This window comes from Daktulosphaira vitifoliae, unplaced genomic scaffold (assembly GCF_025091365.1).
Source record: "Daktulosphaira vitifoliae isolate Bord-2020 unplaced genomic scaffold, ASM2509136v1 Scaffold_2, whole genome shotgun sequence".
NCBI lineage: Eukaryota > Metazoa > Arthropoda > Insecta > Hemiptera > Phylloxeridae > Daktulosphaira > Daktulosphaira vitifoliae.
Genome location: NW_026099573.1, coordinates 41,041,223 through 41,058,873, shown reverse-complemented (window position 1 = coordinate 41,058,873; position 17,651 = coordinate 41,041,223). Strand labels below are relative to the sequence as shown.

Sequence of the window (17,651 nt, the reverse complement as noted above, 5' to 3'; positions counted from 1 at the left end):
CAAAAAAAAAAAAAAAAAAAAAACAAATATACCTTTTATGCTTATATAATTTTTTTTTCCTATTTTTCGGCTGTATTAAAATAATGTATACACTATCCTATATTATAACTATTAATATTTAATCATACTATATTAATTATATATATATATTAGTAAATTTCATTATGCACTTACATCTTTATTATTAATTTGCACAATAATGAACATGATTTTATTATTAAGCAGCATGAGGACATGCTACAGAAAAAACATAGGTACATTTTGTAATATTCTCCTTTGGAATATTAATAAAATCAATACCTCTTGTATTTCTAAGACCACAGAAAAGAATATGCAAACACGATTACACATATGGTATTGACTTTTGGCAAATATAAAATAGAAGTGAATCATTCTTTTTCATGCAGTCTTCGAGGCACCACTAAAGTATTAAAAAAAAGGAAATTAAAATATAATAATTCTTTTGCGTTTTATGAAATATAGAATGACTGAATGTGCCTATAAAATGTATGACACATTCATGACGCCCAATCCCTGTTTATGACTTTTGTGGTACATCATATAAAGGCTGAAGACACTGTTTTTCCAGTCAGTCACTCGCTCATTTTTCTTATCTCTTTTTCTCGCATAAATATTTCAAGTTAAACACTTTAAGATTATTCCAAATGTACTCAAGTGTATTCTTTATACTGTGTGTCTATAAACTTAACTTTGGTCACTAAATCTAAACTATACATTTGTTAAAATAATCAACACTTTCCATAGTAAGAGATACTCTTTTATTAATCACATACAATCTCTTTCATTAACGTACCTATTATAATTTTAACAACCATAAATCTACAATCAAGATTCTATTACTATCAGTGAATATCAGATAAGAGTAGTTTTAATACACTAACTACACTAATAAAGTAATAACTAGAAACAAAGTACTTGTATCTATTATGTCTTTATGGATGATGCCATTATCATTCTTCTTTGTTAATACCATCTCCATTAACTTTATTTTTAGTTATTACACTTTAAAAGCGATACAGAGGTCAAACAAATATTACATAGTGTAGTCGATGATGTTATACAATTTTGTAAAGAAACTTTAAATGAAAATCAACCGAGAGACGATTATAAAGAATTTTTGGAACTTGTTATTATTTTTTTGGGCGTTATACCACCACCTAGACTCTAGGTGAATATCTCTAGATCCTAGAGGTAATCACTTTCTATGTACAGAAGCTTATCATCAGTGTATTGTTTTATAGTTAAGTGTTTTGTAGAGTTTTCGTTTAGATGTCCAGATGCAATAACTGCATTCAATTTAATTTAAATTTAATTATTAAAGTACCTTAAAATGACATTTTTTTTTAAGAAGACTTGAAAATTATAAAATTGATGACCCAAAAGTGACTGAATGGTAATAAAAAAATGTATTAATCATTAAATAATTAATATTTACCATAATATACCTAGATACCATACATTTTATGGTATCTAGAGAAGAAACAACTCGTTTATCATTTTTTGATGATCGATTAATTAATAATAATACTAATAAACAAATGGCTATAATAATTCTAGATAATGTCCCCTAAGAGAAAGATGAGTATTACAGTGATCCACCAGAAAAGTATATTTTAAAAGTTGAAGACGTTTCAACCTTTTTAAAGAAAAATTTACCAGTAGAATTATTAACGAATAATTCAAATAACTTTTTTCAAAGATTCCGATTAACATTCATTTTTTGAGCCAAAATCCAAAAAATTGGCTTAACATTGAAAGTTACGTAGAAGCCAAAAATATTTTAAAACATTTAAATGTTGTAAATGATGCTGCCGAACTAGGAGTAAAGTTAATGGAAGAATTTAACACCCGGCTCACTAAAAATGAAAATTAAAAGCAGTATGTATTGAAAGTGTGTTCTTAAGTAACAATTTTTTCGAAAATCAAAAGTTAAAATGCAATTTTTGTTATTTTAGGTGGTAGAGCAATATCGTAAAAATTACCCTAGTCATAGAAAAGATATTCTAACAAAAGATGCCCAACAATAATATTATATTTTACAAATGTTTGCAGTTAAAAATAAACTTGTTTCAGCTGAAAAAAAAGGTTTAATAAATGCTTGATAAAACCTTATTTAAGTTAACACAAATATGAACTTTGCAATCAATTTTATGAATTATTTATAGTGCAATAATTTTTAGTTTTTTAGAAAAATTCAGTGATTTTTTACTTTAAACACTTAAATTTCAGTATTATAGAAGAATCATAATAACAATTTTTTTAGTTGTGTATTTTTAAATATACAGTATTTATATCTTTCAATTTTGTTGTATTCTTAATACAGTATTGTAAGTTCTAGAAACCCAACCCAACCCCCCGGAGTGAGGCAAATGTGGCTCTTTTGCGTGATTCAGTTCTGGTGAGTCCATGAAAATGGTGTTGGGTGTGAACTGTACCTCTTGTTGTCGTCGTTGGAACTCCATGGGAGTTATTATGGTGTATTATAGTAGTTTATAATTATCGTTGGCGCATGACCAAACTGCAGTATTGCGTGATAATGAACGTACGATAAAATTACAAAATAGATCACGTACAATTATGACTTCATATAAATATGAGCAAATAATGTACATACAACATAAGTGACAACGGTCAACGAAATGGAATCGATAGTTTTTTCAAGACGACGGAAGAAGACAGTTTGGTGTCATTTGTTAGTAATTTTACACCGTCGAAACTTCTTTTTTGAAGAAGTTTGGAAGACGGCGGCGGCGACAGTAACAAAAAATCGAAAGTACACGACGATAATTTAACGGCTGAAGAAGTGCAGGTGCGAATTGGATTTCACGGATTTCGTGTTGATATTTATGAGTTGCTTAAGTATAGAAAGGGAATCGCAAGTAATACCCGTTTATGTACTCCTAATGTGACTGGCTCGCGGTTACGGGCCACAAGTGCTGACTCCGATAGGTTGTAATATTCTCATCTGGAATATTATAAAATCAATACTTCTTCTATTTTTCATACCACAAAAAAGAATACACTAAAACTATTACGCATATAATTCTGACCTTAGCCATAGTGGCCAAGGTCCTGAGTAGCCATGAGTCATTGTCTTTCTCAGCGTCTTCGAGGCACCACAAAAACATTAAATAAGGGAAGTTAATAAAATAACTATCTTGCCTTGATTGGAGTACAGACTGGTGACTCAATAAGTCTATGTCCCCAAAAGTCAGAATTTTGGGGACTATAAAATAGCCACGAGTCATTGTCTTTCTTACCGTCTTCGAGGCACCACTAAAATATTAAAAGAGGGAAGTTTATAAAAAGTAACTGTCTTGTAACAGACTGAATGTGCCTATAAAAAAGTATGACACATTCAAGACGCAATTTTCCCGTTTATGACTTTCATTATATAAGGGCTGAAGACCCTGTTTTTCCAGTGAGTCACTCATTCACTCTTGTCTCTTATTCTCAATTAACAATCTCTTTTATCAAATTAAACTCTTAAAGATTATTCTCCACGTACTCAAGTGTATTCTTTATACCGTGTCCTTTTTATATTCTTAACTTTTCTCACTAAGTTTAAAATCATACATTTGTTATAATTACTAAATCTATGCTTAAAAATATATACGCTTATATATTTCCAGTATAATTCTCATTTATTAACTTATCTACTATAATTTTAAATAAAACTTAACAACTACAATTATAGATTGTAGATCATTGAAACTATCATAATCAGTGAATATCAAGCAAGGGTAGTAATAATACACATACTACATTTATTAAGTAATAACCTTTAACCCTTAATAGTCCCCTTTTAAAACCTTCACTACTCTCACATTTGATGTCATTCTTTTAGTTATTACTAGAGGTCGGAATTATATTCTTTAACATATTTTTTTTGAGCGTATGTAGACATGCGGGGGTTCGAAATCTTTACAAATCGGGAAACAAAGATATCAATAGCAAAAGTTTTTTTTGCATATTTGAGAATATTTTAAGTTAAAAGAATATTTTGCTTAAAAAAGAATATTTGAGAATATTTCGATTAATTTTATGGAATTTGGATTTTTTTTGTTGCTTTGACCAAAATTATACATAATATTATACTAAATAAATTTAGTCTGTTATTTTTTAGAAAACTATGTGTAGACTTATGATTAAAATGCTTTACAAGTCATGTAAAGTAGAAATGAATTAGAAAAACATTATAAAAATAACTCTAAATATTCGTTTATCATTATTAATGATAATCATTATTATCGTGTTCCTAGAAGAGGTAGGTACAAAGATTATTGTACAACATAAATGATGTAAGTGTGTGGTTAAATTAGTTGACATTCAATCTGTCTATCGTTATTTGTCGCTCGTCGTGTATACGTAGTATTATCATACCGAGTGTAGTTTCATTTCTTTTAGTTGTTTGTTTTTAATTACTTATTTTCCAAAATGCCGAAAACCCCACCAAGCAAATTAAAAAATTTAATTGCTCAGTGGATACTACCACTAAATAAAAATAATGTAAACTTTAAAATTGATAGGACGACTCTTTTTTGTCAACTGTGTGACAAACACATACCATGCATTAAAAAGTCTCAAATAATCCAACATGTGAACACATCATCACACCAAGAAGCTTTAAAGCGTAAGTCTAATAATCCAAAACAATTGTTTTTATCAGAATCTACATCTAAAAAAAATGTAAATGAATTCTATGAAGACCTATGTTTGAGTTTAATTGCTGCTAATATACCGTGGTATAAGCTACAAAATCCACAATTTCGAGCTTTTTTAGAAAAATATACTGGCAAACATATACCTGATGAAAGTTTATTACGAAAAAATTATCTTTCCCTTTGTTATGATAAAACTTTAACTAAAATAAAAAATGATATTGGTGAAAATAACATTTGGATCGCGGTTGATGAGACAACAGATATAAACGGTCGTTATGTGGCCAATTTATTGGTTGGAATATTAAAGTCAAATCACCCAACTCGTTCTTTTCTCTTGACATGTAAAGTTTTGGAAAAAACTAACCATTCAACAGTGGCTCGAATTGTGAATGATGGATTAAAATTACTGTGGCCCTCAGGTGGAAATGATGAAAAAGTTTTGTTGATGCTCTCGGATGCTGCACCATATATGGTAAAAACTGGTCAGTCATTAAAAATATTTTACCCTAATTTAATCCACGTAACATGTGTAGCTCACATGTTTAATAGGATCGCAGAGAAGGTAAGAGAAATGTATCCAGACGTTAATAAATTAATTAACAACATAAAAAAAGTATTTTTAAAAGCTCCGTATAATGTTCAAGTGTATAAAGAAATATTACCTGACATTCCATTACCCTTAGAACCAGTTTTGACAAGATGGGGAACTTGGTTGGAAGCTGCTATATTTAATTGTGATAACTTCCAAAGTTTAAAAAAAGTTATAGAAGAATTGATAAAGCAGAAGTCTCCTAGTCAGTCTATACTTAAATGTAAAACAGTTCTTGACTTAAAATCTGTAGAAAATGACCTTATATTTATTAAGACCCATTTTCTTATGCTTATAACATGCATAAAAAATCTAGAAAAATCAAATGTGTCTCTTGTTGATTCGATAAATTTCATTGAAAATACAATTGTTAAACTTCAACAAATACCTGGAGAAAATGGAGAAAAAATTAAAATTAAAATGGATCAACTTCAACAAAAAAATCAGGGACTCTCAATTTTAAAAAACATATCAAAAGTCTTGGAGGGAAATAATGATGTACAACTTGTAGGTAATTTTCCACCTACTGTGGTTACTGATTTTCAGTATGCTCCTGTGACTTCAGTAGACGTTGAACGTTCGTTCAGTACGTACAAAAATATTTTGTCAGATCGCCGTACAAAAATGACACCAGAAAATATGGAAATGAACATAGTTGTTAATTGTTTCCAAAGAGGAGAATTCTCTTAATTAAAATTATGTCATTATTATAATTTTATCAAGCTGATAACATTTTAAGTCAGATTTTTTTAAGTTAAATTATATAATGTAATGTATTGTTTATTTGAATATAAGAAAAAAGTATTTCAGTTAATAGGTAGAATTGTACCACATTAATTAATTTTGAAATATCAGATTAAATGTTAGGTTAAGATTTTTTTGTAATAAAAGAATATTTTCAATTTCGGAGAATATTATCTTGTATATGCATATATTTTGAATATTTAACGAAAATTTTTAAAGAATATTAGAAGAATATTTTCAATTTTTTAGGAGAATATTAGCATCTTATTTTGACTATTTAAAAAAAATATTATTCCGACCTCTAGTTATTACAAAACGTAGCAAACTGAGTCGTCTGTCTGAAAATCACGTCGTTTTTATCATAAAGTATCAATAGACTGTAGGCCTCGGGCTAGTAGACTTCTCAAAATTTTAATTAATATAAAAAAATGCTCACTTCAAAATTCGAAAAATTGTTTAGAACTAACGTAACGTCATTACCTTCACAAATATTCGTCATTAAACAATTTATTTACAGCTTTATATTAAATAGACGGTTCAAAGAGGAAAATAAACATTGTAACGAAATTGGCTGATCGTAAATAACTGGATATTTAAAGAGTACAATGAAATCGTATCAGCTGGCTGCATTACGTACTTAAAATCTTTATATTCTTTTGGGTTGTGGGAGTACGTTTTACTATTTAGTGGAATACTCTGTAACAATAGCCAATAAGTTATTACTTTATCGATTCAATGGAGACAACATTTCAGTTTGGAAATTTATAAACGTTTTATACGATGTGTTAAATAAACAACGATCGAAAATGAATACAATAGTTGTCGTTTCGAAACGTTCTAAAACAAAAGGCATACGACTTTCGAACATTCTGACTACCCTAAGAATTATTTAAATAATTAAATTAATTATAAAGTAACTATTGCAAATTTAATATGATATTACAATTATACAACCAATATCTAATTATTAATATAAGAATATTAATTAGTAAGCACGCAAAAAGGATTTTAGAATTTTAATTTTAACTCTATTGAAAACTTTAATAACAAATGAATTTAGGTTGGTAAATTTATTAAAATTCATCAAACTATTCGGACTTGTAAGAAATAATTTTTACTTAATAAATTATGGTGTTGTGGTACGCCTATACATAATATCAAATTTTAATTTTTTCCACAAATTACTCAGATTGTCTTTAATAAATTATAAATTATAAATGAGAAATTATAATTCCACAGTCGTATTATAGATTATATAATTGTCACCTGTCGTTCTAATGAATTGCACCAACGAAGAAATATTTTTGACTATTTTAATGTTTTACACTGCCGCCACTGAAATATTTATCTTGTTCTACGCCAGTCATCTGATTTGAGGCGATCGTCTCACGGAACTCATAAGACCAAAAACCGTTGACATCAACTAATATGTTGACTAGAGTTTGACCCATACCACTACGAACTATGTCTTTGAGCGTGATCCTGTCAGGTTGTTCAGGTTTGATCATGTCAAATATCTCGTCTTTGATATCCTCCAATGAAACGGCGCATGTACTTTGATCACCATCACCATCAGTTGGAGGCAATCGATCGGCCACTGCCTAAATCAAACAAAACTGAAAATATTAACTTTCGCTTGAATTATTTCTAAAAATAATACTTATAATTAATTCTTTTTAGCATAATACACTTTGTAATATAAATATGATTTTTTATTATTCGTTGAACAATAAACATATAATGTAAATGTACAAAAAAAAGGGAAAATTTTATTCATATAAAAAAAATGTATTATAACAAAACTTTTTAAAAATAGAAATAAAGACAAATTGGACTATACAGAGTGATCCGTGAATCATAAACTACTTGAATACTCATAAAATAATAATTTTCAGTAATTTTCAGTTATATATAATTTTCGATTTATCTACTAAGTTGATACGACTTACATCAAATCAATGAAAAACAGATTATTAAAAAAAAAATACGAACCTAATAAATAGTAGTCTATGTAAAAAATCGTGGCACTGGCAATATAATATATATTATAATATAATATTATATTATATATATATAATATATTGACGTCAATAATAATAATGATCATTAGACGTCAAAAGTTAGCAGTTTTGATAGCGACAATACGCTGGTGCGCCATTGGTTTGTCTTTTGCAGTCGTGTGACGCGTCCGGAGATAACAGCGTACATCCTCGACATCATCACTTTGACGACTTAAAGAAGACTCAACGTAGTATTCGGGCAGCCGTCCGATTTGATTTTATACCACCGCGTACATATTGTACGCGGTGGTAATCATCCGAACTATTTATTAACAAAAGTAGGGCGGTGGTTGACAATGGTAGCGCGAATTACAATATTCAATATATCACAGATCAAAGAATTTTGTTTTCATCCCTTATGCGTTATAGGGGTATATACTTTTTTTAAATTGAGACAATACATATTTAACTAACTTATAAAATAAAAAAACACATCATAATGGAGTTGTAATACAGAGGGGATGCGTCAAAATTAGGATATAGAAGGATAGAAGATATCTGACATTAATCGACATCACTACCATCAAAACCGCTTCGATGCAAATCTATTAAATTTTACAATTTGTATATAATTAATTTTGTGATTTCTATGATTAAAAATTTCACTAGAATATAAAATGTTTGTAAAATTATTTGCTTAATTGAAAATAACATTATTTTTGTTTTGACGGCAGATTTTACATAGTAAAATAATTGCCGAGACAATTTTTAGCTTCAATGCGAAGCTGAGAAGGTATAAATTAAACTATGATGTGTTTTTTTTTTTTTTGTGTGTCTATTACCACTTTTTCTCAGCTCTCACTGAACCGATTTCTTTCAACGATACGTCAAAAGATCACAAATCATAACTAGTCGAAGACATTACCTTCAAAAATTGAAAAAATTTCTCTCGTTCCCTGTAAATGAGAGAAATCTACAAAAAAATTACAAATTTCAAAATCACTAGTTTTCGATATAGTTAAACATTTTTTTGACTTAATACTGCCATGAATTTTCTAAAAATTACCAAATCACAATATTTTTTTTTATATATACACGAGGTATTTACCTACTACTTTGTATATTTTTTTTAATAAACTTTTTCATAAAAAATTAATATTTTCAACTTAACTTTTAAAAGTGTTCCTGAAATATTGATACTTTTATATATATCTTAAATTAAAGCTTATATAATATACTTTAAAACAAACATCAAAATTAATAAAAAAATACAATTTTTGTAGAATAATTATTTTTTATTTTGTAATGTTATAACTTTTTGAAAAATATATGGATGAATACAATTTTTTATGATAAATACTATTTATATACCTCTTTCATTGGACATGCTTTTTTTTAAAAAAAAACCATTTCCCTTTATATATTTATATATTATAAATATATAAAAATGTATTCATATATTACACTTATAAATCATAAAATTTGTAATCAGAATATAAATAAGGAAATAACAGATATCATGTAGCATCGTAGCGTTTTTTATGATAGTGATTTTAATCACTGTCGGATATCATTATACTTGACTCAACTATGCCACGTCCCCACTGTGCTGGGGTTTTTTTTTTAGTATTATAGTATACTTCAAAAGTTTAACTTGATATAGGTTAAAAGTCGTCAGACTTACCGGAATATTTTCAAAAATCGAATAAAATTTTTTTTATACATGTAAAAGTGGTCTCTTTCAAAACTTTTTTTTTTATAACTCATACCAAAAGAAAGCTAGTATATTCATTTAAAATATTAATATACATTTGAAAGTCTTATTTTTCACCATAAAGTATTATTAACAACTTTAATTTTATAATGATTCAATTTTTAAATGTCTCAAAAAATTTAAAAACATAAGTTTATAGTGAAAATAAATTGTTTTTTACTTAGTCGGTCAATTTTACACAATAAAAAATTTTTCATTAAAAACAATAATAATATTTGTTTGTAGATGAAATATCACAAATAATAGGAGTAACAAATTCTTTTTTGTTCTGACTCCCCAGAAAAATTATATTAATGAAATTTTATAAAAAACTATTTTCTGTAATGTTTAGGACTTGCCTGGTTATTGCACTGAACTCTTCAATTAGTTCAAAAATATAAATAATGCATTTTTTACTGAAATTTTGAGATGTATGTTAAATATGATAATAAATAAACCGATAATTTTCTTATTTTAACTAGTTAAAAATACATATTTTCATATAAAAAAACTAATTGTTAAAGTTTTAAGTAGAGTGAACCAATATTTCTTTTTAATGATAAACATTAGATGTTTTTTTTAAAAAGAAAAAATTATAATTTGTTTTACATTTTTAAAGATATAGCATAAGTTATAATTGAAAAATCACTCTGTATAAACCAGATTTTGCACTGAATAAGCTATGAACTATACTAATTTTTATCTCTAATAATTAATAATAATAACTAAATTATTGCCAACATGAAACATACCCTTGAAAAATAATTTATAGTAAACGAATCCAGATATCCTTGGTCTTTAATATCTAGAAACTTGAACAGGTATCTAAGAGCTTGTGGTTCATTTCGATTTTCGGTGGCCAACACAAAATTTAAATAACCCTTATAATCCATTTGGCCATCAAAAGTAAAGGCAACTTGGAAGACTCTGTCTAAGAATGCAGAGGTAAATGAACCCAACTTGTAACTGAAATGAAAAATATATTTTAAAATATTCATATTACACACACACAAAGTTAAAGACAGTTGTCAAAATAAGAGATATGCAAAAGTAGTTGAATTCGGTAAAAACTAGTCATTTAACTTTTTTTTTTTAATTGATATTTAAAAAAAGAACTCAGAAGTAACATTGATTATAGTTAAAAAAAATGTATATGTAATATAAAGTGTTCAAATGAGTTACATATAAAATATTAACAAAAAATAAATATTACCTTGCCAGTTCTTCACGATTTAACAATCCATTATGATCCTTATCGAGTTCTAAATACATGGAATAAATGCGCAGAGCCGACGGAACAGAAAACCAATTTTTTTTATTCTGAGACTCTTTACAATTTTCTTCCCGTAGCTGTAGTAAAAAATATATATGTAGGTACAGTTAATATCTAGATGGCATCACTTCCAATGTTTAGAAGTGAGAAGCAGTATCAACTAGCATCAATAGTGTAGAGAGGGTCATAATTCAACTAAAACTTGTTTTTTGTTTATGTTTTGGTTTTTTATTTATTTTATAAGTTTTTTTTTAATGTTATACATATATATATGTAAATGTTATAATTTAATAGTCCCGAATTACTGTTATACTAGGTCACACCTTATTGTTAAATTTAAAACAGAAAATATGAAAAATCATGTCCCTGTGAGCTTTCTTATCATCAGGGACAACATGGGTAACAAATACTGTAAGAATATCTCTACTAACATTATCCTACATAGATGAGCAAAATTATGTTATGAAAAAGAGGTAGACTGCTTTAAGCGAGACCTGCAGAAAAATCTCTGGGTGTCATTAAACAACCCTGATTGAAGAAACAGCATGAAAACTTGTTTTTAAAAGATTGTAAAATAATATAACTTTTTTTTGCACCCTAAAAATAAAGCATAATTTTCATTTAAACATAAACACTATCAATTATTACCTCTAAAAGATCGTCAAGAAAACCACAAGACAGAATATCTACAATCCGTATTTTCCCAGTGTGAAGCGGGTCCAAATAGAAAAAAAACTTTCTTACGACCATGCATGCATAGAAAGCATAAAATGTCTTTTCTAATTTCTTCAGTTGTGTCAAAGTTGGTATGAGATCCAAAATATAGGCTTCAAAACCCTAAAAAAAAAAAAAAATATTAGCTACCTTAATTGATTCAATGGAGATATAAAAAAATAATAATTTTTTTTAGAAAACAATAGTACACATAAATACTGCAGAGATTTAGTAAGTTATACAACCTGAATAATTATGTATAATTTTTCTCTTGTCAATAAACTATTTCAACTTAATTAATGAGCGAAAAAATATACTTTTGTCAGAAACTTACAGATTCGGTGAGGTAACCAAGTCCAGTGGAGTCATATTGTGACAGTCCATTTCTTGTCTGATCTGACCATATCTTTTTCATAATGTAATTAAAAAATGTGTCTACGGACAAAAACCCCTTATTATGGCCACTATCTTGGAGTTGCAGGAAAACGCTAGGTTTGAAAAACATTCTATAAAGAATTGAATAAATAGTAAAAAAAAAAATTAGTATTGACATAAGAAATAGTTACACAGCATACAAATGTACATATATTTTGTTTTATTTTTAATTCAATTAACACAATAAAATTTATGAGTAAAACCACTTTTATTTTGATAAATACACGAGCTTAACACACAATTCAATTTTAAGATTTTAAAACTAGTGTTTTATAATTTTGATGATCTTTTCTAGATATTTACTATTATTTATTATATTATTTGTTAATAATTGTAAATAACTTGCAAAAAACCGGGATGATTTTCTTTTAGTATTAATAATTTTTTTTTTTTTTTAATTATTCAACATAAATTTTTCAAAGTTTCTGAAATGTTAATATATTAACATACATAAATGTTAGTATACAGAAAAAAGAAACCTCGAGTGCCTTTAAGTGTCACTTTCCTTACTTTCTAATTACTGATTTGGGTTTCCTCAATGATTTTTACTCAATGAAATTTTTTTTATAAATGCTATTCAATTTAGTTATAATTGTTTGTGTTATGTTAAGAGGGATATTAATGCGATAGCTTATAAGTAACATTAATACTCACTCATATTTGTCACTAAGGAGTTCTTTGACTTTGACAAAATTTGTATAATTTATGTACAAATTATTTTCTCCATCGAATCTAGCAACATGGTTTGGTGGTGAGATATGGTAGTCTTGTAGTAACGTCCACAAATGCTAGATAAAGAAAAACAAAATAATATTAAAATTATAATAAAATTTTATTAAAAAATAAATACCTTTAACTCGTCGCCTGTTAGTAACTTGTTCAATTCTCTATCAAAAAACCTACCCCGGGCCTCTTCCCGAAGTTTTGCTTTGAACTCGTTCACATCTTTGGTAATATGCTGTAACAGAAAATAAAATAAACAGATGTCTTTATATAATTTTTTTATAATTGAATTATTTATTATATGTTTAAAATAAAATCTACTTAATCCTATACTTGGTAGTATATTTCAAAAGATACATATATTTGTGTAGCTATTTTATTAATTAAATAATACTTGTTACATTTTTTGGCAGGATACCTTACCGTACACAAAATATGATTAATAAAATGATTTAAGTGTGATCTATTAGTGAAATTTTAAGTCAGTGTTACCATTTTCATGCAGTCATAGCATTAACACAATGAGTACTGTGCAGGTAAGAATTTCAATCAAATTAAGCTATCAAATCATATAAATTGTTTTCTATATCCTTAATTATTTNAACACAATGAGTACTGTGCAGGTAAGAATTTCAATCAAATTAAGCTATCAAATCATATAAATTGTTTTCTATATCCTTAATTATTTCGATATATATATATATATATATTTTTAACTACAACTCTATCAAAACATGAATATTCTTAAATTTTTTCACATAATTTCCTGTACACTTGCTATAACCGGGCGTTAATCCCTGATGGTAATGTTAGGATTAAATAAATTAAAATACAAAATAAATTTATTAATATAATAAGTTTATTTATCATTTATTGTGATCATTATTTGAAAGCTAATTTGACTTACTGGTGAATAAAATACTGGTAAATATTTACGGTCAAATAAATACGAAAGCCCAGCTTTTGCGATATATTCTAAAAACCATTCCTCTTCGGTTTTTGATTGATTTGTTTCAGCTATTTATAAAAATAAAACATTTATATCAGCGCTTAAAAGTTTAAGCAAATATGCAAAATTGGGGAATTTATTTATTTATATCATAAGGCTCGACACATTGGCTTTTGAATTTTTTATCAATTATTTAATAGTATTTTTTAAAAACTAGAAATGAAATCACAGATTTATAATAGTTCATCAATTAATAATAAATAAATAAATAATATTTATTTATCATCAGCATAATGAAATAGTACAATACTTATATATATCACAATAATATTACAACATATTGATAAATAGTAGATTACACTATAGTAGTGTAAACACAAAAATAAATAATTAAAGACAATTACCAATTAATTCACATATATAAATACCAAATACATTGTCTAGATAATTATACTACAAAGCCAGATTAGGGATCAAAGAAAAAATCAAAACCAATTATTGTGTTACAATTAAAAATTACTCTATTTAAAAGATCATATTGACTATAGTTCTGTTAATGGATTCCTACTAGACACTTTAAATTCAAATAACCTATCAAATTATTGTATAATTTATACACAAATATGACATTATCATTAAATATCTGATTTTCAAGTGACTTAATTTTAAACTCAATACTTATTTCTAGTAAGGTGCTGTTATTTTTAACATTATTTTTGTGAATAATAAATAGTTATTTTAAATTCTATCAACTTTGTTTATAAGTCCAAATTGTTATGGGCTACAATTAGTTTACCCATATGCAAGAATTGATTCTACTAATGAGTTACAAAGTAATTTCAAACAATAAAGGTTATTCATAGCAATTCTTTTTAACAAAACCAAAAATTCTAAGGGCTTCATTAGTTATTGTAGTTATTTATCAAGGTATCAAGGTTTTTGATATGCTAAGCCTTATATAATGTACTACCTTTAATTTCTTAATTAAAAATACAAGTTCTATGCTATGCACTTTGTAAAAGTTTTGAACTAAAATTTTTTAGAAAATATTAGCACATTTTTACTAGAGCAAAGTAGTGCAGTTTATTAGTGCCTAGAGATAAAAATAAACATTTCATTTCATTTTCAGTTATTTTAGTTAATATTAATTACTACCAAAACAATGATTCAAAAATTTGACCTGTCATTTTTTAATTTTTAAACTTATCAAAAATATGATTCCATTTAAAAAACTTAAAAAGATGTTTTAAAATTGTAAAGGAGGAATAGAACTAAATTATTTTTGGGAACTATAAAATGTTAGATAGTACTAACTAATGAAAATAAAAATTTTTATTATATTTTATATATTTAAATATTGTTTAAGTCATAGTTAAAAAATACACTAAATTTTAAAATCTGTGAGCAGCCAATTGCAAATTCCTGCATTATATTATTGTTACAGTTATTTCTTATAAATAAATAAAATAAAAGGATTTTATAAAATAATAATTTTTACAACGTAGTAATAAGAGGTATTTGATAAAAATTAACTTTTTGACTGTTGGAACATATTAGATCAACTTAATTTTTTATTCAAGTTTTCCTGCTTGTATAATTATGAAAAATAAATGGTATTTTTTATTTTACATATTCAAATTAATACTTAAACAGTTCATGATAATATTAATAGTAATTTTCATAATAGAGTACTCACCATTTACAAATTTAGCTGCTTCAGCAAAACATTCTTCAAATGACTGCATCTATTAAAAAATTGTGGGTTTTTTATAAATATATAATAAACCACTCTAAAGAAACATGTCATTATAAATTTTCATAAAGATTTAGTACAAATTTATTCCTACTATAGAGTAAAACAGAATATTTATTTATCACTTTTCTAATAGGACCAAACTATGTTTAACTAGTTTATTTCACATTAATTTATTTAAAAAAAAATTATTTGTAAGCAATACCTTTCCTTTTGAAATATTTTCTGTTCTATCATTTTAATGATATAAAAATTATAAATTTTATACAGAGAAATTCGAGATCAAAATTTTAACTAAAATCATTTTTTACAAGCAAAATCAGGAATAGAAAAGGAAAATTTTGTGAGTTAAAATGGCGTCTTCTACACCAAATGTGTCTACTTTGGAAGTCTGTGCAGTGATTTGTTTTTTGATGCTAAAAAAATGATTTAGCAATAAAATTCCTAAAATGATTACTTCTGTTGTTCCTCTATAATAATATGATTTAATGAAGAATAAATTTACTAAAGGATAAGCTATTCAAAAACTTTAATAATATGAGACTGTACAGATGTAGATCTGTAATCTGACACAGAAGCAGAACTAGTGGTTTTAGAAATAAAGTAATAGAACTTATTTTAAGCAAGGACGTATAAATGCCTTCATCTAAAGATATGCTAAAGATTAGCCAGAGGAGACAAGCGATAAAGGATCTCGATTAAAAAAGTAATTCACCGCATAATTCATATGGACAAACAGACCAATTCCCATTCAAACAAGAAAAATCTCATAAAAATCACCCAAATTTACCATTTTGTAAATAATATTTTGATATACAGAGTAAATCACAAAATGAAAAATCCAATAACTTTTGATAAATTATTATTTGTTGAATTTTTTTTTTTAGTTATTGCCTTAGGCAACATTCAAAGCATATACTTTGATATTTATCATTAATAACAAAAAATATCCTTTAAACATTTCAACAAAATGATAATTTAACCAAAATTTATTGGATTTGTCATATCTTCTTGTCGTATTCAGACTTATGTAATTCATGCTATATTCAGAGTGTCCCACCAGGTCTAGATATAAATAATAACTTTTGACCCAGCAAATATAAATAAATTAATATAATTTTTATTTTTTTTAAATAATCATTCTTTAACAAAAAAATTGTGTGCAATGGCAAATTGATAATAACTTTAGCATAAGTACTATTAGATTGGTATTCAAATACATATTAGTTACAGTTCATACTGATATATATATACTCTGTCTGCATTCCATATCCATTCTACCTTAAAAACCCATCAAATTTTTTGTAACAACTAATAAATGGCTCATTTAAAATTTCAAAAAAGTTAAAAAATAATTTTTTTTTAATTTATCAGACTAACAATGAAAAAAATTATAACGCCATTCAAAACAGTAATGAATAATTTTAAAAAGTATCGTACAATATTTCCTAGATCATAAAATATTAAGGAATATGTTCTAGGAATTTCGCAGTAATGGTTAAATGTGTGTTTTTTACATACTTGGTACCCAAATCTAAATCAACATCCGAAAGTCTTTTCTCAAATGATTTGATATTCAGTGAACAAATATTACTGGCAGTAATATGTATAACAACCATAATTCGTAATCAGTAGACCTTCGATGACAACCGACGAGTCAGCCTGTTCCTGATAGGTATCATAGTCGGACCTCAAACCAATATAACCCAACACAACTTGTAATACAACTTTATAGTAGCTATTATATTGTCGGAACAAGAAAAATCGTTAACGACTTTTGTTTAAGAATATTAGTCTTTGAAGGCCTAAGTCGTTTGAATCATACACACGGTTATGACTATGATAACCACGCTTTTATATCTAGAACCCTGTGTTTTTGTTATTGTTATTGTTATGGTTACCGGTTACCATAACTATTTCTTTGGTCACAATTGTTGTCTTAACCCTTATTTAAATATTTTTAAAAAGGCACGTACAAATAAATCCGGCCAGCAATTGTCAGTTTGATTTTGAAAATCCCATAAGGGTGATGA

General features: G+C 26.6%; 1 protein-coding gene across 3 annotated transcripts in view; it reads right to left on the bottom strand.

Moving 5' to 3' along the window:
* Positions 1 to 17,467, bottom strand: part of LOC126899275 (serine/threonine-protein phosphatase 2A regulatory subunit B'' subunit gamma-like) — a 22,425-nt gene extending 4,958 nt beyond the window's left edge. The window contains exons 1-11 of one of the 3 annotated variants that reach the window (XM_050673993.1): positions 17,140 to 17,467; positions 15,562 to 15,610; positions 13,824 to 13,933; positions 13,044 to 13,151; positions 12,848 to 12,981; positions 12,093 to 12,264; positions 11,693 to 11,881; positions 10,985 to 11,121; positions 10,524 to 10,737; positions 7,285 to 7,619; positions 50 to 421 (exon numbers count right to left, since the gene is read on the bottom strand). In XM_050673993.1, coding sequence (XP_050529950.1) covers positions 7,332 to 7,619; positions 10,524 to 10,737; positions 10,985 to 11,121; positions 11,693 to 11,881; positions 12,093 to 12,264; positions 12,848 to 12,981; positions 13,044 to 13,151; positions 13,824 to 13,933; positions 15,562 to 15,610 — 1,401 coding nt within the window. In that variant the 5' untranslated portion in view covers positions 17,140 to 17,467 and the 3' untranslated portion in view covers positions 50 to 421; positions 7,285 to 7,331. Of the gene's footprint in view, positions 1 to 49; positions 422 to 5,845; positions 7,620 to 10,523; positions 10,738 to 10,984; positions 11,122 to 11,692; positions 11,882 to 12,092; positions 12,265 to 12,847; positions 12,982 to 13,043; positions 13,152 to 13,823; positions 13,934 to 15,561; positions 15,611 to 17,139 lie in introns of those variants that run through there. The other 2 variants (XM_050673992.1, XM_050673991.1) reach the window with 2 other exon arrangements.
* Between the last annotated feature and the right edge of the window lie 184 nt (positions 17,468 to 17,651).